Source organism: Volvox carteri (genome assembly GCF_000143455.1).
Source record: "Volvox carteri f. nagariensis unplaced genomic scaffold VOLCAscaffold_6, whole genome shotgun sequence".
NCBI classification, from domain to species: domain Eukaryota; kingdom Viridiplantae; phylum Chlorophyta; class Chlorophyceae; order Chlamydomonadales; family Volvocaceae; genus Volvox; species Volvox carteri.
Genome location: NW_003307549.1, coordinates 1,343,487 through 1,364,294, shown reverse-complemented (window position 1 = coordinate 1,364,294; position 20,808 = coordinate 1,343,487). Strand labels below are relative to the sequence as shown.

The 20,808-nt window shown below is 56.1% G+C and overlaps 5 protein-coding genes across 5 annotated transcripts in view; 3 read left to right on the top strand and 2 right to left on the bottom strand.

Moving 5' to 3' along the window:
• Window positions 1-1,723: 1,723 nt before the first annotated feature.
• On the top strand, window positions 1,724-4,381 carry VOLCADRAFT_103463 (uncharacterized protein). Its single transcript, XM_002947469.1, has one exon. The coding sequence runs from the start codon at window positions 2,205-2,207 to the stop codon at window positions 3,561-3,563; it is 1,359 nt and encodes a 452-aa protein (XP_002947515.1). The 5' UTR covers window positions 1,724-2,204; the 3' UTR covers window positions 3,564-4,381.
• Window positions 4,382-4,596: 215 nt separating this feature from the next.
• Window positions 4,597-10,078, bottom strand: VOLCADRAFT_103462 (uncharacterized protein; the record flags this gene model as incomplete). Its single annotated transcript, XM_002947337.1, has 9 exons — window positions 4,597-5,021; window positions 5,390-5,548; window positions 5,794-5,923; window positions 6,357-6,628; window positions 7,314-7,382; window positions 7,564-7,727; window positions 8,295-8,361; window positions 9,635-9,729; window positions 10,060-10,078. 9 exons carry the CDS (start codon window positions 10,076-10,078, stop codon window positions 4,833-4,835), a joined length of 1,164 nt encoding a protein of 387 aa, XP_002947383.1. The 3' UTR covers window positions 4,597-4,832.
• A 345-nt stretch (window positions 10,079-10,423) lies between these two features.
• Window positions 10,424-12,628, top strand: VOLCADRAFT_108932 (uncharacterized protein). Its single transcript, XM_002947468.1, has 5 exons — window positions 10,424-10,604; window positions 10,696-10,737; window positions 10,949-11,073; window positions 11,343-11,667; window positions 12,056-12,628. The coding sequence occupies exons 1-5, from the start codon at window positions 10,530-10,532 to the stop codon at window positions 12,095-12,097; spliced, it is 609 nt and encodes a 202-aa protein (XP_002947514.1). The 5' UTR covers window positions 10,424-10,529; the 3' UTR covers window positions 12,098-12,628.
• A 203-nt stretch (window positions 12,629-12,831) lies between these two features.
• On the top strand, window positions 12,832-15,887 carry VOLCADRAFT_87709 (uncharacterized protein; the record flags this gene model as incomplete). Its single annotated transcript, XM_002947467.1, has 5 exons — window positions 12,832-12,894; window positions 14,009-14,133; window positions 14,549-14,697; window positions 15,252-15,427; window positions 15,846-15,887. 5 exons carry the CDS (start codon window positions 12,832-12,834, stop codon window positions 15,885-15,887), a joined length of 555 nt encoding a protein of 184 aa, XP_002947513.1.
• Window positions 15,888-17,995: 2,108 nt separating this feature from the next.
• VOLCADRAFT_87708 (uncharacterized protein) overlaps window positions 17,996-20,808 on the bottom strand; it is a gene marked incomplete at both ends in the record, with an annotated part of 6,259 nt that continues 3,446 nt past the window's right edge. The window contains 2 exons of the mRNA XM_002947336.1: window positions 17,996-18,377; window positions 18,933-19,123. Of these exons, the coding sequence (XP_002947382.1) occupies window positions 17,996-18,377; window positions 18,933-19,123 (573 nt within the window). The remainder of the gene's footprint in view (window positions 18,378-18,932; window positions 19,124-20,808) is intronic.

Here is a 20,808-nt window from a genome sequence, read left to right as displayed (position 1 = left end):
GCCGTGCTGTGCTGCGCCCCGTAACCGGTGATGATGCTGATGTGGCAGCCAAACCGATGCTGCACACCGCGGGGTATCCGTTTGCTCCCTCTCTCTCACCCATTCCATTGCTTTCCACTTCCTCCCCTTTTTCCTCATACAGCCGCTTAAAAAACCTTGCACCACGTGTGCCAAGTCGCATCCGGCATCCCACACCCGCCACCACCACCCACCAGCCAACCGCACTCACAACGGCCACTTTCTCCCCCTCCTGCCTCCCCCTGGACATCGGCAGTTCGTCCTTCGCTTCGGGCACCATCGCATGGTTCCTTTCGCCGGAGCTCACCTGTGCCCGTTGTGTGTCCGTTGTCACGATCATCGTTGTCGTCGCCGTGGTCGCCGTGATCGCTACCGCGGCAGCGGCATCGGCGGCCACTGTCGCAGGGAACAAGATCTGCTCTAACATCGCCTCACATCGCGCCCATTCACCCGCCGCCAACATCCCCGAAACCTGCCGTGCAACCTTGTACGACCAAGTCTCCGTGCCTTGATCCCTTTCATTCCTGGCAACGGCGGCCGCTACTCCAAGCAGCTCAGCCGTCGTACTGGATCCGTCAGCCGCCGTACGGCCGTATACGTCATCTGCAGCGTCGGTAGACATCGACGCAACTCCTCCGGAGCCACCTGTCTGAGATTCCGTCATACCGTACAATCTGTACGGAGATTACGACAGAGCGTGGTGCCACTTTTCCAGGGAGTGACAGCAACGTCAACAGCATCCTCTGCAGCGACCCGCCAACTCCGGTCTAGGAGAGGCAGGCAGTGATGGATGGCGGTTGCCGCGATGGCCAGCTGCGATCACGATGGTCGCAATAGTAGTACGATTAGAAGTACACCCTAGCTTTACTGGTGTGTGAGTGTGAGTGTGAGTGTGAGTGTGTGTGTTGTTGATGTAAGGGCGTGGCGTCTTGGGCGTTAGGTAATAATGGTAGTGGTAACGGTCGTGATGGTAGCTCTGCTCTCGTGAGGTAGATCTAAGCTCCCACAGGTGGCCAGTTGCCGCCGTCAGCGTCTTCCGCGCCGCGGCAGCGACAAAGAAGCTTCCGCAAAGACAGCCAAGAGGAAAGCCGCCGGGGCCCTTACAATCATGCAACTGCTGCTGCTGCTGAGCCCCAGAATCGTGGAATAATGGCCGTCGGCGTTGTCAATGAAATATAGTCCAGGGAAGAGCGTACTCTGCTAAAAGATGATAGGAGCAGCAGCTGCTGGCCCTCCCCAGGAGCGCGACCTCCGCAGCCGGTCCTCCACAGCCGCCGTTGAGAACGCCCTCTACTCAGTGCCGCCAACCGGATCGCTGAGGGCAGCCAGATGATCAGCTCGTGAGTCGTTCTTGATGCAGCCCTGCCACCTTGCTGACCGCTGGTTACCGATCGCGCTCGTGCTTTCCCCCCAGGCTGCCTGCAAGGGTTCAGCCTCGCGTGCTGTCTTGGGTGTTATGCTGAGTCCGGGGGTTTCGGCTGCGGGCCTCCTCCACCGCCAGCACAGCCTCCAGTCGAGCCGCGCTCTCCAGCAGCTGGCGCAAGGGCCGCGATGCCGCTTCCAGCGATGCGGTGTACGCTTGCACACCGCGACCCAAATTCTGTTCTGTGAAGGCGCAAGTAGAGGTGATAAGCGGCTCCCGGGAAGTCAGACTGTCGGTTAGCTCCTTTAGCTGCAAGTTGTGGGCGAAAAGGTACAGGGAAGCGGGTGTAGACATTACAAGTGATGACGGGGCAGCTGTCACCTTATTCGTATGCTCTGCGTGATACTAAGCCGTGGGCTTGATACAATCTAATAAGCAACGCTGCAAGCTATTTTTAACAGCGACCGGATTTGGCTTCAGACAGGTAACCTGTCCCGTAATGCCTAGTCTCACCCTAGTGCCCTGGTCCTTCGCTACCAGCTCCGGAATACTGAGTGCAGTCTTAACACAACCCGCAATGGCTTCAGCCACCGCAGCCTTGTTTTCTGACAGGCGGTCTGGCGTACTCATTTAATACGGCCTAAGGACCCATACCTCACAATACGAACATTATTGTGGCTATGACAATTGTCTTAGGTGGACCCGCAAATATGGTAATAGGATAATTTGCATTTGGGAGCACAAACAGTACTACTTTTTCGACCACTCGGCTTCTGAACAGTGTTCCGGCTGTCAGCCGAAACTAACTTTTTCCCGCCGAGGCATGCACCAAGTCGTCCTCTACCCTCCTAACCAGCCATGGGTCAGGCGTGATGCTGGAGCTCCCCGGCAAGCCGTCCCGCTTCCCTCGACGCCGCCGACTCGCCGCCCTTGCCTTTCGGGGCGCCGCTCCGGCGTTTTGTTCAGCGCCGCACCGGGACCGAATCCCACCGGACCATCCTCGTCATCCCAACCAGATGCAGCCCAAAAGCGTGCCGAAATCACAGCAAATGTGGAGCGCGCGGCAGCGATGGTGGGCGAGATCGTCAACGAGGTGACGCGCGAGCTGTTTGTCTCAGAGGCCGTTGCCTACATCCAAAACGACCGCGCCGATCAGACTGAGCTAGTGGCTGTGCGCGAAGCTGTGGCGCGGCGCCTTGACTTCCTGGACGCCAACTTCCTCACCACTCTGGCGGGCTTCATCCGTGCCTGCGAGCAGCGCGGCGACTCGCAGTTGTGTCGCATGCTGACCGCCATCCACGAGGAGGTTCTGCGGCAGGTAGGGGCCCGCATGCCCGCCGCCGCGCAGGTCCTGGACCTGGCGCTGCGCCACGCGGACAAGGACGAGCGAGTAGGTGTGCTGCGGGCGGCGACGACAGCCGCTGCCGCCGGCACCGGCGGCGCCACCGCCGCCGGCGCAATCCCCGCTGCTGACTTTGACACCTTGGCCGCCACTGCCTCCAAGTTCATCGACGAGATGGAGGAGCAGGCGGAGGTACCCGACAGGCGGCTGCTGGCTCGCCTGGTGCTGCTACGTGAGGAGCTACGTCTGCTGCGGGAGGAAATGCGCTTCGCGTCGGGGCTGGATCCGGATTTGGATTCTGACCACCAGGTGCTGATGGCGGAACCTGTTCGTTCCAACGTACCGCAGCGCTGCGCTGCGTTCCTTAAGGAGCTCGTGGCAGTCAGCGACCCGCTGCGACGCGTGGGGCTGCTGGCGGCGGCCTTCGAACGCGACTGGGACGGCGCGGCGCCGCGGCAGAAGCCTCAGACCGCCTTCCACGCCAACCAGCCAGATTGGGTCCGTCCTGGACGGCTTATGGCGACGCTGCAGTCGATGGTGGTGCAGCTTCAGGGTTTGGATGAGGCCAATGCCAGTACGGCCGGAAGTGGCGGTGGCGGAAGTGGGGGAGTTGGTGGCGGTGCTGGCGGGAATACGGCGGTGATTGCGCGGTTGGAAACTATTCGCAGCGAGGCCATGGCGGTGCTGGACAGGATGCACACGGCGGGGTCAGGGACGGCAGTTGGGGATGGAGATGGGAGTGATGGCGGGATCGGCGTGAGCGGGAAAGGCGGGAGTGGGGGTTCGGGTGGAGGAGGCAGCAGTGGCGGTGTCCCGGTAGTGGAACCTTCTGTGGTGTGATTGGTGGGGTGGGGTGGTGTCGCAGCCCTTAACCCTGCCTCCAGCTCTGTCGCAGCCTCTGTCGCTGCCTCTGCGTCTTTAACGAGGTGGTATAAATCCCGGACCTGTCTGATACGCACGCATGCATCGGAATATGCGTCTGCCTTACAGCCTATATTGTCTGTCTGTTATTATTTTTCGTTGTCACCAACGGATAACGGAGGGACGGACATGGACGAACGCGGCTTTGCACCGCCAATAACGAGTATCCATGGATAACGTATTCTGTCGTATTTCAAAAGGATGCTTATAATGCTTTTCGCATCGCATGAGCTGACTCGAATCTTAGATCACCAATTGCGGGATGTGTGCGATGACGACGCAAGCACACACGCTTGATGATTCCGGCAGCACATACCCTGTATCAACGAACCAACCAATTTCCTAACCACCAAACGAATTCAACCGAACCAAAATAACCAAGCAGCCAGCCGAAGGACGCATCAGCATCAAGCCGGCTTTTGCATGTATGTACATGCCGTACAGCTACCGGCAAAAACGCAACCAACTCTTCATCAATATCGACTTCTGGGCTCCTCACCAAAGAAATTTGAAGAGAGAGAAATTTGACACCGCAAAAATGATTATCACAAAACGACAGCAACAACCAACAACCGTAAAAAAAGCTCAAACACGCAGCGTCCCTCACCCTCTTGTCTTTAGATACACTCTCTCCCGTCCTCAATCAATGAACTGATTCATAAATATAAAATTCAAGGGTGCGCAGCCTTCAGAACGGGCGGAAGGGGAAGAGGAGGGGGGGGCGGAATTGGAGGAGGAAGAAGAGGAGGGGGATATGGTCAACAAGAGGAAGGTGACAGCTGCTGTCAGCTGCTGCTGCGAGAGCACCCGCCCCAAGCATCTCCCCACAGACCCGATGACTTCCCCAACACCGCCCCAGCCCCAGCCGCCGTACACCTCAGAAGGAGCTGGTGCTGGTGGTTTCGGCGCTAGTGGTGCGGCCTTCTCCACCCGCTCCTCTCCACCAGCCTACACACCCAGCTGAATCTCTTCCTCTCTCCCAGTGTACCCCGGAAGAAGCTCCCCTCTCTCCCCTCCCGTACCCTACCACGGACTGTCATCATTGCAAGACCAGGCTCAACAGCAGGCAGTAGCAGGAACCCCACCACTCCGATCACCACTCCGATAGCTACCACCACATTATCAGGTAGCAGCGGTGGCGCCTTTACTAACCGGGCTTGGCTCCTTGGCACATTTTGGCAGTGTTGGTTACTGCTGCGCAGACGCGGAGGAGACCTCCGTCGTAGGGGGGTTTGGGATATCATCGATTGGCGGCAGTGACTCCAGCCACTGCAGCAGCGCCTTGTTCGCCTGGTCGGGTGTGTCATCGTGGGGGCAGTGGCCGCTGTCCAGTCCCACCTTGACGGCGGACGGGTACAGAGACTGAATCTTGGTGGCCTGTGTGTACGTGTGTATATATGTACATATGTGTGTGTATGCGTTTTATGTGATTCGTGGCGGGAGAGGACAGCAGAGGGCACGGGTGTGTGTGAGGAAAACGTACCCAGAGACGGAGCGGGACTGGGATGAGAGCGGTGTTTCAAAGCGGGCCCCCGACTACACGGTCTCCCCCGGTTTCCAAAACATTCAAACACGCAAAATCTACACATAACACGTATCTCAACATCGTCAACTAGCCATCCTTCCGATCCTCCCCAACCGCAACTGAAACAGCGTCCTCGCCCTCAGCACTACCCCCGTCCCATGCCTGCCATTCATCCCCCTCCCTTACAACTTCCCGTCACTGCTCACTTCCCCCGGCCTACCTTGGCTGGTGTGATCCAAGGGTCCTTGTCCCCCCACAGCAGCAGCAGGGGCACCCCCCCCAGCTGCTCCAGAAGGTCGTCCACGTAGCGGGGGGGCCCCCGGGTGGAGTGAGACACGAGGAAAAACACCTCCGACGCGGCGGGGTCCTGAGCGGGTGTCTGAGACATCCAGGTGCGTGTGTGTATGGGTGGGGGAAAGGGGGAAGCCGCACGGGACGGAGGTGAGGATATAAGGATATGGAGGAATGCACTGCGAAGGGAGACAGGGGGGGAGGGAGGAAGGACACAAAGTATATCGGGACCTGGTATCACAGGAAAAGATCCTGCATCCTCATCCCCAGGTCGCAACGCTGCAGGGGAACCCCCATTTTACCTTTTCCCCCCTTTCCCCTTCCCCCTCACACCTCAATGCTGGTCACCAAGTCGTCATCAATACTCGTGTGGTCCACATAAACCAACTGGAGCACCTCGCGAATCCGAGCTGGCTGCTTGGTGCGCTGGAAGGCGAAAAACATGACCGCACGCTTCAAGGAGCTGCATGAAGGGGTGCGCGGTGTGCGGTGTGTGTGTGGGGGGGAAGAAGTGGAGGGCGAAGGTTAGTTGCGGGAAAAAGGGATGGGGACGGGGATGAGGGTAGATGGAGATGGGCGAATGTGTGTGTGTGTGGTGGTGGGAGGGTTGAGGGTTAGGGGTGTTGGGGGAGAGGGAGCGCTTATAAGGCGGGGAGGGAGCGTCGGGAGGGTGGGACGCGGTGTTGGGGAGGGTGGGACGCGGCGATTGGGCTATGACATACCTTCAGACTCAGACGCGGATTGTTCATCACTCAAAGGAAGATAGAAGATCAAATAGCGCGCCGAAAACGATGCAACACCTCCCCGCCTCCCCCTCTATCCGCCCCCTTTTCCTGAATCCCCCGCCCGAGCCGGCCTCCACTCACGCCGCGATACTCCGCCGCGTTCTCGCCCACCAAGACTGATCCGCCCACTCCGCCGCCTCCTGCTCGGCAGTCTTCCCGGTAGCGGCGTTGTTGTCGCGGAAAGGCCCCGCACCGTTGAGCAACGCCACCGCCCGCACCACCGGCTGCGGTTGCTGTTGCGGGTCTGATCTGTGGGTCGCAGATGCCTGAGCTGCGGTGGCCAGTGCCACGTAACCTCCCAATGAATTTCCCGCCAGTACGACAGGTCCCGAGGATGGGCCCACCACCATCCGAATGAAATCCATAACCTGGGAGGTCCAGGCCTACGGGGTGTGTGGGCACGGTGCGAGGGGTGGGTCAAAACAAAATGGAAACACATCGCCCAATGTGGGGCTCGAACCCACGACCACAAGGTTAAGAGCCTTGCGCTCTACCGACTGAGCTAACCGGGCAACTTCATGGAAGATGTTCAGAGTTGAAGCATAATAATGCCTATTGATCGTGGAGAAAATAGTGGAACTTAGTGAAACTGCCCATTACCTCTATGGGAAGTATATTATACATGTAATACTTGATTGCTGTGCTTATCCGTACGTGTGTCCATGCATGTTGCGTTGCGTGTCCTTATACATATTAATGCGAGCCGGGAAGGAGAAGGAAAAGAAAGAGGATGCAAGTAACGATCATCGTGTGTAGATGCCGACGTGCGTGTGTGTGTGTATGTGTGTGTGCCCCGACGAATTTAGGGAATGCGTGGAGCACGGGGGATGCGGATACATGAGCCTCGCATGTCGTACAGGTCCATCAGGAGGGACCATTGCCTGTGTGGACATGGGTATGAATGGGGTGGGGTGGGATGGAGGTGGGGAGAACCAGGGGAGATTTCGGGTAGTGTCCTGTGGGTTGTGCTCTGTAGCGACCGCCTTCCCGCCTTGCACAATATCCCGTTTCCCATCCTCCTTGCATTTGCTCATACCCCACCCACCGCTACCATTCGCCAGCCCTCACCTCCGCATTCGTGTAGTCCACTCGGGCCTTCTCCGAGTAGCCGAACCCTAACAGGTCCACCGCATAGACCTGAGCAGTCGGCAGTAGCAACAAGCATTGAAGTCGGCGCTGGCAACAGAAAGGAGAAAAGAGCATTTGTGACAGAAGTAATACAGGCAAGAGCAGTAGTGGCATTCGTAGCAGTTCCAACGTGACCAGCCGTACGGCAGCTGTACCAAGAAGTAGGAGAGACTAGGGGGCATTCGCTCACCTGGTAACCCGCCTCCGCCAGCGCCGGGACATTGTACCGCCAATGGTACGACGAAGCACCGTACCCGTGCACGAGCACTACGACAGGGTCACCCTGCCGCCCTGCCTTGATGAAATGCACTTTGCGCTTCTCTCCCGCCCACTCCCAGTCCCAATAATTCCATCCTGCAGGGGTGGAGGTACATGTAAGAAGTAAAGGGTCAACAGCCGGGTGCGTTGAGGTTTTAGGGTTTGGGTTTTTTTCTAGGGTTTTAAGTTTCTCTAAGGTTTTTGTCACGCGAGGCGACACGGCACTGCGGCACTGCGCAAGACGAGAATACAAAGCGCAGCCGACAAGGTGAAGTTAAGCACAGCTTAAGGCACCACAGCACAGCACGGCATAGCATGGCGCACGCCAGGACAGAGTGCAACATTGTATTTTGAAGCGCATTACGCGGGAAGCCACAACGAGAGTAAGTACACTCGGGCCGCACTGGTCATGGATGGAAACGTCGCGGTTAGACCCTGCCAGACACATGTCCGTACAGATGTCCGTACAGATATGACATACACGTTTGCTGAGTTTCTAGAAAAGTGTTGTTGGGCGCCGGGACTAGGGGTGGGCCCCCACGACCTTGTTGCCAACCTCAATAACCCTGATGCACTCCCGTAAAACAGTAAAATTGCGCAGCACCAGCGAATCAGAAGTCATCAACCTCCCGTACATTCAGGCATCCATGATGAGACACGTACCGCTGGGCTCGTACTTGATTCGCTGCAGGCTGTTGCGCGTGTCAACCTCGTACGACAGGTTGCTAACCTGTGGCGGTGTTACGGGACGGGGGAAACAGCCGGCACAGGTCATCATCCCATTGTTCGGTTTATGGGGCCACATGGAGTTGAATGTGACTAGGTGGCTATGTATGTCTTTGTGTACGTGTGTATGTCTGTATGTGTGTATGTCTATATGTGGGCGTTGCAGGCGGTCGGGGTTTTCGTAAATCCTCAGTACACACAAAACTGCTCCTCAGGGCACGACGGGGCTGCTCTAGGGCCTCCCACTGCCCTGACAACTTAGGGGTTACGCAATGGGTTGAGAAGCCTTAGGGCGGGAAATCGGGAGGGGGAGAAGGAAAGGAAAGGAATGAAACGAAATTAGGGGCACAGATAACCAAACGTAGCCGAGTAATGGAAGCGGAAGTTGACGTCCAAAAAGAACTATCGAGCATGTTCGTGGGTAGCGGGTGTTGGCGGACCACACAGAGAGAAACGACTTATCCCCACCGGTAGTTGTCGGTTTGTCGGTTGTTGGTTGGAAGGGCATGGCTGAGGGTCGTGAGTTTGGCGGGCATACGTCTTTGGCAGCATGTACTCTTGTCTATGTTCCGGTCCTTCCTTCCTTTCTTTCTGCTGATGAGCTTTCAGCGACACCTCCGCTGCACTGCGCTGCGCTGTGCTGTGCTGCTGAACCTCATGGCGCGGCACAGTTTCATCTTGCGGTGTATCTACCACTCTCCCCCGCCCTCCCGGCTGCCGCTCACACATCATCATCCGTCATTCTTTATGTCGCAACCTCGTCACGAGGCCTCTTTTTCCAGTCAAACACCGCTCCACAGCACCGCTCCACAGCAAACGCGGTTTTATATGAAGTTAGTGCACGAGCGAGGACCTTCGTGGTTTACAACATTTCGCCTCAGCTCTCGATGTTTCCTTCAAAAATTTCCATTTCTCCGCAAGCCGCTTCGTGCCGTTTGTGTGCGCTGTTTGCCCTTTCTTTTCGCCTCTACCCCGGCTGTCTCACCCACCCTCGGCCCCCATTCTGATACGTAGGGTCCCACTGCTGCACTGTTGGACAAGGCTCCGAGACAGCTGACCTCCCAAACGGTTCCCCTGACTTGCTGCTGACGACGTCCTAGCGCTGGCCTCGAGTGGCAGAGGGAGAGGGTGGGGGCTGCGTATGTTGTTTTGGTGGGTGGCTAAAGGAGCACCACACGCGGGGGCCGCTGACGATGCGCCAGCCAAGCGCGCCAGGGATATGCACTGCCCTCGGAATTTTGATAAAGTATGAAATTGATATTAAGACAAGATCTTACCTGCGTCGTCACCGCTGTGGTAGGGTTGGCGACCAGCACTGCCTGATGCGCGTCGAGCAACGCCCGAAAATGTGACCTCCCAATCACGCGGGGGGCTGCCGGGCGTATGGCATTTGTGGATCGGCACCTATGGGGTTTGGATAAGTTCCTTTGACGCCCAATAGTGGCGTGGCTGCCCTGGGTTCGCTCAGCCAAGCGCATGGTCGTTTACTCTTGAACAACGAAATGAAATAGAGAATGAATGAAAAAATATTCAGTATGCCAGTTTCACCGCGGGTGATTTAGAGCTAGATCATTAATGCTCAGCGGCGTTGTAGCACGCTTGCCGTGGTGGACAGTATGACTCGACACAGTGATCCGTCCGTGACGCTATCGAAAGCACAAAACTTTGAATGCAGAATACAAGAGAACCATTATTATCACACCAGCATTGGCACATGTCATAGTGAAAAAATCGGAACGCGGCCAGACCCAGCAAAAGCCTAATAGGATAATGAATAATTCGGGCTCGGTCTGCCATACATATCTGAACATAGGACATTACGTGGACACCGCTTGGATGACAAAGGATACACGTTGAACAGGAAAGTCGGACGTTGATACATTTGCACGCACGGGCGCACACCAAACAATAGTACACTCGCTTATAGCCGTAACAGCAAAAAACCAAGGACATCGGTTGATGCGTGGATTACCTGCGTCACCTTAGGGGATTACACCCTTAACTCGCCGTACATAAGTCAACCTGCTTTCATAACACCATCTTTCCTAAGTATGAACAGCACACTACAGAGGCAGAACGTCTAATCCTGTTTTAGCGGTCAGTGATTCCTCTGTGTCGTTGTGTAACGACAGTCTTTTCTTGCGTTAATTGCACCATAGAACGACAGAGAAAATGGCTGTGAAGGTTTGGATCATCTTCTACTCTACCTATGGCCATGTTAAGACCTTGGCAGAGGCAGTCAAGAAGGTGCGTTCTTTCGGAAAACGGTCGCTCTCAAATAGCAGCGCTTGCACTGCTGCGGTCCTCATGTGCACCATCCTTTGCCCTTGTGGTGCAGGGCATTGAATCTGTTGAGGGTGTAGAGGCGACTATTTACCAGGTTGGTTCCTAAGTGTCTTGAATCTTTCGTATCTGATCCCCTCAACTATCGGTGTGTATGGCGACCCATGGCCAGTTTCTACGGTATCAGTGCATCTTGGGATAATCTATATTTTTAGCTGTCTTAGCTCCAGCGAAACTCCGCAGCGATACGCTAACGGAGTCCTGCAGGTTGTGTTCGGGAAGTCCAAATGCTGGTCCGTGCTATGCAGGTTGCGGAGACTCTCCCGGAGGATGTCCTGGCCAAGATGCACGCTCCACCTAAGTCTGACTATCCAGTTATCGACCCGCACACTCTTGCAGAGGCGGATGGCTTTGTGTTCGGTTTCCCCACTCGGTGAGTTGACTTGGCTCACGAGTTCCACACGTGGCCAAACCGCGTGCGGCCTACCTAGTCCTCTATCTTCAACTATGCACGGCATCGTGTGCACCTTGCACTACTATCGCCGTCGTTCCTCGTGCACCACTACTGCCTTACCACATCCTTGCCGGAAGTTCAACACAATCTCTACACTCATTGACACCGTTATGCCCTTCCGGCCGTGGCAAGCTACGGTCCTTCTCTGCCCTGCGGAAAAACTCACTTGTCCGTGTCCTTCCGTGCAGATTCGGTATGATGGCTGCTCAGATGAAGGCTTTCTTCGATGCCACCGGCGGCCTGTGGCAGAAGGGCGCTCTACACGGCAAGCCTGCCTCTCTCTTCACTTCAACTGCCAGCCAGGGCGGTGGCCAGGAGACTACGCTCATGACGGCTGTCACGCAGCTGGCGCACCATGGCATGGTTTTCGTGCCTGCCGGTTACTCCAGCGGTGCCGGGCTCTTCGACGTCAGTGTTGCCCGCGGTGGCTCGCCGTGGGGTGCCGGTACGCTGGCCGGAGCGGATGGCTCCCGGCAGCCGTCGGAGGTTGAGTTGAACCACGCTGAAGTCATGGTAAGTTCATTTGTTCTGATACCTGGACGTGGTACACCGCAGCGACACAAATGAGCAGCGCTGCTGCTGCGATTAGTATGTCCGTGCCGCAGCGACTGGCAGTTGTGTTTGCGCTTAGTGTGCCCTGTGGAAGGCAATATTTCTTTTATGCGTGGAGTGCAAGCGTGGCTATTGGCAGGGAGGTACCGAAGGTAGGATAGGCCCCTTTCACATGAAAAGGATCATGTATTTATGTTTGGAAGTATTTCCTGAAAGGAATGTAATAATTTCCCTTAAGCGAATAATGTGTTATCAGCAGTCGAGGATCTCAGTATTACTTCACGTGAATTTTAGTCCTAGATCCCTTCTCCATCTCGTCAATCCCCCGGATGACCCCCTTGCCTCGCAGGGTAAGCAGCTGGCAACCGTTGCCAAGAAGCTCAAGGCATGAACGAGCCTGACGAGCATGAACGAGCCTGACGAAAGGTCCTGGCTGCAGCTGCTCCTCGGATGCAGGCCCCTGGCTTACCCGGCGCTGGGTTTGGTTGGGTTTGCGAAATCGCGGATCTATTGATGATGCGGTTTCGGAAAAATGGTCTGGCTCTTGTAAGGCGTGAGCTGTGATCTTCTCGATCCTATAACTGAAACCACCAATCAATTAGAGTTAAATGAAAAAATTGTGACTGAACGCAATACGGGTGTGGCAAAATTGGGTAGCGATATGCACCTTTTGAAAGTTGGACGATCTGTGGCCGCAATTCTGTTCTATGTTTACTTGCGGGATATGACAAGGGGCGACGGCTGTGCGGGAGTCTTGTAACGTCTCTGTGGAACCCCGTGGCTGTAACCGCTTTCCGCTGCAGTAGAGGCTGCAAATATATCAAGATGGGGTGATGGCAGGTGGCAAATAACTTGCCACGACGATGAAAAACGGTTCCCACAAGCCCTCGTTGCTTCACTTTTGTAATGATAATAAGCGAGCATGTCAAGAAGGGTGCCTGCCCTTGTGCGCCAAATCTTGTCCTGGAACCCATCGCAAAGACAGGATAGACGGACGTCTTAGCACCCCCTTCATGTGGCCGAGGTGTATGGCTTGGAGGCTGAGGATTTCTGGGGCAGTATCCGCTGGTCGGGCATATTAAGGCAGGCCCAGCAGGCAGAAAGTAGCTCGTTGGTACTCCAACAATGGTAGGCGCCGAAAGCGTAATTTGTCGACTGGCAGAAGACACGGATGCAGGCATTGATATGGTAAGATATAAGGCAAGATACATGAGAACCGGTTAACCGTTGGAAATGAAAATAAGCCCCGAGCTCCCGACCAAATTGAGTAATGTTGAGTTTTAATTGTTTATAGGCGCTGACTACTGTTCAGCATCATTTTTTGTTACGTGCTCAGGAAGGTAGCTACCGTTGGTCCAGGGTCGTCCCGAGTACTTTTGAAGATCTAAAAGACGCAATTAATGAGGCGACTTCAAGCGTAAATGCAGGAGTACCATAAGGGGGACTACGAAATAGTGTGTCTGGATGACGAGTTACCGTGCACAAGGTTACGCGAGAAATCGTGCAATGCAAACACGTAATTTGCTGCAATAGTGAAACATATATATAGTTGCTTTTGACTTCCGAAGAGTACTGTGAACAGTTCTAGGACTTGGTTGCTTGTGATTGCTGATTGACCGACACCTATTACGCATTTTTTCGCGCGGCAAGCAGTGTCACAGGAAATGGGTAACGTTTGCGGCGGTCAAGCAAATGCAGTGGATGCTCCCACAACAGCTAACCCAACCTCTGCAAATGCGGCGACGACCGAGCCAGCTGTCGCCAAGACAGACGCCAAACCGGAAGCATCCGTAGGGGAGGCGAAGGATGCGGAACTTCCTAAAGAGCCTTCTCAACCCCAGAAGAAGCTGAAGGTTTTCATCATTTTCTATTCGACTTATGGGCACATCTACCAGCTCGCGCAGAGTTACAAAGCAGCGCTAGAGACCGTTGAAGACGTTGAAGTTTCATTGTTCCAGGTATTACATACCCTGATTTGCGTATGCAAGCCTTGGTATGCAAGCTGTGCCCGTCTTGTCGCCAGGTCTGCCTTTCGCGCCTTCCGCCAAGGATAATCCGCCTGTGGGCATGCGTATTCCATCGATCCACGAAATACATCGCTGCTGCACCCCACACATGAAAATACGTTGGCCTGCAGTGTCTTTATTTCCCGCGCGCTTCCCGCCTCCATGTGCAGCCCCTCCTTCACCAACGGCCTTACCTGCGCTTCCGCCGTGTCCAGATACAGGCTTCTGCTGGCCGCCCATAACCCCCATCCCACCTCTCGCATCCCTTCACTCGTTCGCGCCTGTGTGTCTTGTAGGTGGCAGAGACGCTGCCTGCCGACGTGCTCGAGAAGATGCATGCGCCGACTAAGCCGGACGTGCCCCTTGCCGACCCGCACAAGTTGCCAGAGGCCGACGCGTTTGTCTTCGGCTTCCCAACGCGGTAGGAACCACCTCATGGTCCTGTGAGGATCTACATATAGATCCGGGGCTAGGAGGGCGGCCCGCACTTGCGTGATGGCTCGGCGCATGTGCTGCACTGGCCGCTCGTGTGCACCTGATGATGCAGCTGATCACACATCCTGTGTTATTGAGCAGCTGGTTTAAATGTCTTTCGAATCCTCGTAAGCCCCTCTTGCGCGGCCTATGTTTTGCAATTGATCAAGACGCTGGAAGTCCTGCGTTGAGCATGTGCATGCGTGCGTATGGAACATACCAGACTGAGCCGCCGCGAGCTTTCGACGTGCCGTTGCCTGCTTTACCTCTGCAATCCATATCACACCCGGGTGGTCCCGAAGTATAATAAGGAAGATAAAATAAATCATATATACGTACATACATGCATACATTTCGTGCAGGTTCGGCATGATGTGCTCCCAGATGAAGAACTTTTTCGACGCCACGGGCATGCTCTGGCAGAACGGCGCCCTGCACGGCAAGCCGGTTTCATTGTTCACCTCTACCGCCAGCCAGGGCGGCGGCCAGGAGACAACCCTCATGACTGCGGGTGAGTTACACCGTCTCTGCTCAGGGGGTGCGTGTGCGGACGCGGGTCAGTCCAAATGGCTGGGTGCGTGGGTGGGTTTGGAACCATTGGAAAAAGGACAAGCGACCGGAGAGCATCGAAGGATGGAACCGAGCCGACAGCTGAATATCATTGGGCTGTCACGATTGGGTCGTGGAAGGTGGTCCTACGTCCGCCACCTAACTGAACAGCTGAAATGGAACCAACCAATTTGAGTTTGTCACACAAAATAATTACGCGTTGTCATTTCTAGAGTTGGAAATGAAGGGGGAGAAGGGGCGGGAAGACACTTGCATCATAGCATCTATCGGGTTTGGGCGGGTCTTGGAAGTGGTGGTGTCCGAGCTCTTGAGCGTGGAGGAGAATGTGGGTCAGTACCATCTTGGACCCAGCGGCCTGGCCCTTCTCCAAAACCGCTCATCAGTAGACGTGGAAACTCTCGCTGTGAAGATCATTATCTCTCCAAGGTATGAACTCCCATCCACCGACTACCTATTCACGCCTTGTCTCCCGTCACCTCACCCTTTCCCCCGCAGTCACACAGCTTGCGCACCATGGTATGATCTACGTGTCCGCCGGCTACGCCGCCGGTGGAGTCATGTTTGGGTTGCAGGAGGCCAAGGGCGGCTCGCCGTGGGGTGCCGGCACGCTGGCCGGCCCGGATGGCTCCCGGCAGCCGTCGGAGGGGGAGCTGGAGGCAATTCGTTCGCAGGTGGGATGTGAGTGGAGGAAAAGGAAGGTGTGGTGACCTGCCTGTACAAGAGGGGGGGGTTGGGAGAAAGGTCGCCACATTGTCGCAGAGACACCGCTCTCTCCTCTTCGTCATTTTAGCTTCCTTTTGAGGTCCTGCTCGCGGAGGTTTTGAGGTCCTGCTCGCGGAGGAAGGGAAAGAATTGGTGTTGGTGGGGAAGGGAGAGTGAGGGCAGTGGCCCCCGTGAGCAAGAGGCGCGTGACAGTGCACATGCCGCAGGCTCTGACCGGTCAGTTTTAATCGCGATGCAATTCCAGCGTACTCGGATTGGGGCTAATGGCGAGGCGAGGCGGCCTTGGGCACCTGGACTTGGCTGTTGGCCCTTCTCCTTCTCTGCCTACCTTAATCCCGTTGCTCTTGTCCCTTCCCGGCCTTGCAGGCCAAGGCATTCGGCCCAATTGCCAAGAAGCTCGCTGCATAAGGAAGACGAGTCTGTTGTGCCACGCCGGGTGGAAGAGTTGCTTAGGGTTTCAGCCCTGCTGGAAGGGCGGGGTGTTTCCGTGCCTCCGTGGCCGTCAACGACGTGTGGAAAGGCGGCAGGGCAGAGGAAGGGCCGCGAAAGTGGTGAGCGCGGCGTCCTTGTGCCTTTAATGGGGAAGCGCTTTGTTTTGTTAAGAAAACCCTCGCGGCCAAGGCCCAAGGCAGCTGCGCCGATGAACCTGTACCGAACACACAACCGCGACTTTTTACTGCTTCCTGTTGTCGCTTCAATTTCCTCTTCGAATTGTTAAAATGTTTGTTGCGCGTTGAAATGCGGTATGTGAGCGACCTGAGTCCTTCGTCCTTGCACATGTGCACAACTTTGTCCAAGCATTTGGTACAATTCTGTGCTCCTGTGGGAGTCTTAGTTTATCTTGGCGTTTGGTGGCGGCCGGCTTGGGGGCTTCGCGCTTGTGTTACTGCTTGAAAAAGGATGGACGTGGTAGGGCGTTGGAATTGGCCGATTGGCCCGAAATAATGATGTTATAATTCTAACACGTGTATGGCTTGGCACTTGTGCGTAGAACCTGCTGCCTCGCAGCCTTGTTTTGCGAGAAGCGCGCTCTTTACTGGGTGTTCAGTGTGCCATGGCGAGCGTGCCATGGTATGTAGATTCTTTCCAAGGCGCTTTATGATATTCGAGGGAAAACATCTTCCAGGGCTAGCCCGGAACAATGCAAGTAAAACCGAATCCAAACGTCTTCTTCACACAATTTTTTATCCGCTATTAAATGACAGTTTGCTACTTGGTGATCTTCTTGATACCGGTTTCAGGACGAGGGAAGAGACGCTAGCGCACCCGTATTTCTTTTGTGCATGTCGGCGTTTCCGTTGGGATTGTAAGATTGTAAGAAGACTTCGGCTAACCCCCTCGTCAACCCGGGGAGCTCACCCCGGCCGCCAAAACGGAGAAACGCAAACGCCTCCGGCACATTCCCAGCTTGCGTTCCCTAGCTGCGTCTGTAGTGTTGATGCTACTGCGCGCGTCTGTTAGGTCTGCAGCGGTGTTGCTTGCGCTTCAACTTCCCTCTGGAATTGTTATGAGTCTGTATCTGTCCGCAGTTATATCGTGTGTTATAGCTTCCGTTTCTTAAGGGACTGTGCTGACCAGAAGTGAATGTATCGACATCTATCACGATGGCAAGCCATGGGGCCAAGTCTACTAACGATGTGGCCACGCGCAGTCCGCTGCCAGGAAAACGCAGTTGATGCAGCAGGCGCCAGGTCCGGGCGGATGACAACCGGTCGCCAGCCAGTCGCCAACGAATCCAATCCGACAGCTGGAGGTCCTCGTCCAACGACAGATTCCACATCCTTCCGAGTCAAGCAATTGTCTGGCGGTTTTCGTCAAGTCGGGTTAGGTTTCATCTCCTTGCAGTACTATACAGTTTCCTGCTGCATTACACTACAGTTCGGATAACTCAAACACATAATTTTTCTGTTAAATTAGGATAATAGTTTTTTGTGCGCCTTTTAGGATATCTATCAAATTTCGGACAACATTGGGCTCCCGGCTCGTACGGGCCTATTACGCCTTTGCGGAGTAACGCAACTGGAGGTGAAACACACACGCAGACATGTAATATACTTCAGTACATACATACTGACGTACGTATATAATGAAAATACTAGAAAATGTATATACTTCAGCGCACAGGGGCCCGCAAACATACACTTTTGAAGGGGCCTAACAAATCCAACATCACGTACAGCTCGGCCCACCCTAGCCCCACGGCAGCGGTAGTAGCCGTAGTAGTATACCCATGCGTCTGTGATTTCGTCGTTGCTGTGAATCCCCACGAATCACCGTCACATCTCAGTGCATCTGTACGTATGTCGTGTTCCCTGCACATTATTGAGTTCCTTTAAGCCCTCTACGTTAAAAAACCGCAACACCCCGTGAAGGGCTCGCCGCGCGCATCCAAGCAGAGCCGCGCTCGCAGCCGCAGCAGCCGCAGCATTCAAGCAGCAACAGCCGCCGCCGCCGCCGCTCCCTCAAAACCTTTTATTGATTCAACTCAATTCGACAACGACCGCGTGGACCGACAGCTATCCGCCACCGGCCCCGCTGCACGGCATATCCCGCTGTACATGCCGTATCCAGTCCCTAAGCCCCCGGTCGACCCGAACCGCGCCCGTGGGGCCCTTGGGTACGCCAGCTGTCAGCACAGCCCGCAACACACGTCGCCCCTGAGCTTGCTGCGGCTGCTGCGGCGGCTTTGGCGGCGCCGCGGCTGCCGAGTTTCGGGTCCCGCTAGTGCCGCCGGCGCCACCACCACTTCCAGCGGCGCCACCGCTCCCAGGGCGGCCGTTCTCGCCCGGTCTGTTATCTGGTGGCGGGTCGTACACCCACAAAGGTGCTCCTGATACCCCCGGCCTGCCCCTGCACGTAGTCTCCACGAAATTGTGGTCGTCCAGATCGGTGAGGTACCTTTGGGGGTGTAACATACGGACGGGTCGGGCGGGAATGGCGGGTAGCGGAGCAAGGGGTGGCTGGGGGAATTGACAGGACGGTGTGGCGTACTGATAAGGCGGAGCATTCCAAACACGCAACATGCAGCATGCGACCCGACGGCATCAGCACAAGAGCCATTCCAGTGCTTCTGGTGAGGCGGAAGGCGGTGGGGCCGGGGAAATGGAGGTGAAAGCCGCGGGAAGGAATGGCGGGGACGGCGGGCGCTGAAGCCCGGGCAACACGGCCCTGTGGCCAAAAACACACGTGCTTGCGTGCGAGCGTGGAGGGATCCTGGGGTGTTGTCCTCCAAACCCAAACCCCGGTGTTACTTGTGCCTTATGCCGCGGCAGAAAAGAAACAACACGCGAAACCGCAATAAGACTACCAGGCAGCAGTACGTCGCTGACGCAAGTGCATTTGTACGGCATGTCATGCCGCGCATCGTGTCAGGGGCAGTAACCCTCCAGGGCTTTCCCTTCCCCCCCATTCCACCACACACGCACACACGCACACACACATACACACACACACCTGCAGTACTGCGCCCACCGTACGAGCGGAGCGGGATACCCTGCGAAGTTGAGGCATGGCCCATCACTGCCTAGATCACCGCCACCGCCGCCGCCGCTATGCTGCTGAACCGTGCCGCTAGTGGCGGCGGCGGCGGCGACGGGGTCGGTCCTGGTGTTGACGATTACCGGCTCCCCGTCCTTGATGGCCACCTGTGCAGTGCGGTGAAGAAGCCGGGCGTCAGGGAACTGGAGGGCTCATGGGATTGGGGGAGGGGGGAGTATTGGGGGAAAGACGTACCACGAGCGGGTGAAGCTGATGCCAAGGAAAGAGTGATCTTACTATATATAATATGTATATATATGTATATATATACAGTATATATGTATATATACAGTATATATATGTATATATACAGTATATATATGTATATATACAGTATGTATGTATATATATATACTGAGTATTGGGGGAGGGCGGAGGATTGGGGGGGGGGAGAAGAGTATTGGGTACGGGAGGAGCCAGGAAATGTGGTTGACGTTGCCGATCTGAAGGATTGCGAAGGACGGGACGGCCCCAGTGGGCGATATTGAACACCCTGCGCGCGGCCATCGATCACTTCGAAACGTCTAGGGGGCTGGGGATCACATGCACGGAAATCTTTTTTATGGAAGGGGGAAGTGCGGTATTTCCAGTGCAGTATTTCCAGCCCGGCTAGCTGTCGATGTGACCAGCCGACTATCAGCCGACTTTGGGAAGCGAGGGGGGCATATCGCGGGACTAAGGGTTTGTGCTTTGGGGTAGTTCGACAGTTCAAGAGGTTCTCGAGATTCGGGTTCCTTCCGTTTCCGCGTTGTGTGTACGGCGGTACGGTAGTACGACATTGGCTCGATATGGAACGTACTCGATAGATGGGATTGGCGTCGCTACCGCCGCCGCCGCCGCCGCCGCTTTCGCTTCCGCCACCGCCATCACCACCGTTGCCGCCAACTGCTGTGCTGGCGCCCTTGCAGCTGTCGTTCCCAGCACAGCCGCCGGAGGGGCCCGAAACGTTATTCGGGTATGGCAGATCGTCCAACTCAAAAAACGGGCCCGCGGCGGCAGGCACATTTTGCGCCAGCACCACTAAACCGATGTCGTACGATGGATCGTTATCCTCGGTGAGCTGTGGCGGTACGACAGCCGTACGTGAAGTGAACTGCCCGTACGGCGCGCTGTGGCCATTCCAGCCAGGTGTAAAGATCCAGGAACGGATCCAATCTGCGCCGCCGCCGCCACCGCCGACGCCTCCATTTCCCCCGCCGCCGCCACCGCCCGCGCCTCCATTTCCCTCCCCGCCGCCGCCACCGCCGCCGCCGCCACCTCCACCGCCAATACCATCATCACCACTGGCCCCAACGTCGCTGCCCTCAAAGCCGTAGATGCAGTGCCCGGCGGTGAGCACATGGCACGCGCTAATCAAAGCACCCGTGCACCTGCCCCGAAACCAGGAACGGAAATCAACGAAACACAAGCGTAACGGATCTGTGCTAAAGACAACAGCTAAAGAAAGTCTACAACGAACAAATACGACAGATGCCGTTGTTTATCGCTGTTTATACGGAGCCCCGCTGGCTTCACTTGATCCGCTCCACTACACGTACGACTTACCTGTCGATGTGAGAAGCCGATACAAGCAATCCTACAGCCGCCAAGGGAGGCTGTGTACCAGCGCCATCGCCGCCACCGTCGTCGTCGCCGCTGCTGCTGCTGCCGTCGTCGCCGCCGCTGCTGCTGCTGCTGTTGCTGCCGCCGCCGCCGCCGCTGCTGCTGCTGCTGCCGCCGCTGCCGCCGCCGCCGCTGCTGCTGCCGCCGCCGCCGCCGCCGCTGCTGCTGCTGCTGCTGCTGCCGCCGGCGC

Coding starts and splice junctions, on each gene's coding strand:
- VOLCADRAFT_103463 (XM_002947469.1), top strand. CDS start 2,205: ATGCACCAAGTCGTCCTCTACCCTCCTAACCAGCCATGGGTCAGGCGT.
- VOLCADRAFT_108932 (XM_002947468.1), top strand. CDS start 10,530: ATGGCTGTGAAGGTTTGGATCATCTTCTACTCTACCTATGGCCATGTT. Junction 10,605..10,695: donor TGGCAGAGGCAGTCAAGAAG/GTGCGTTCTTTC, acceptor CTTGTGGTGCAG/GGCATTGAATCTGTTGAGGG. Junction 11,074..11,342: donor GTGTTCGGTTTCCCCACTCG/GTGAGTTGACTT, acceptor CCTTCCGTGCAG/ATTCGGTATGATGGCTGCTC.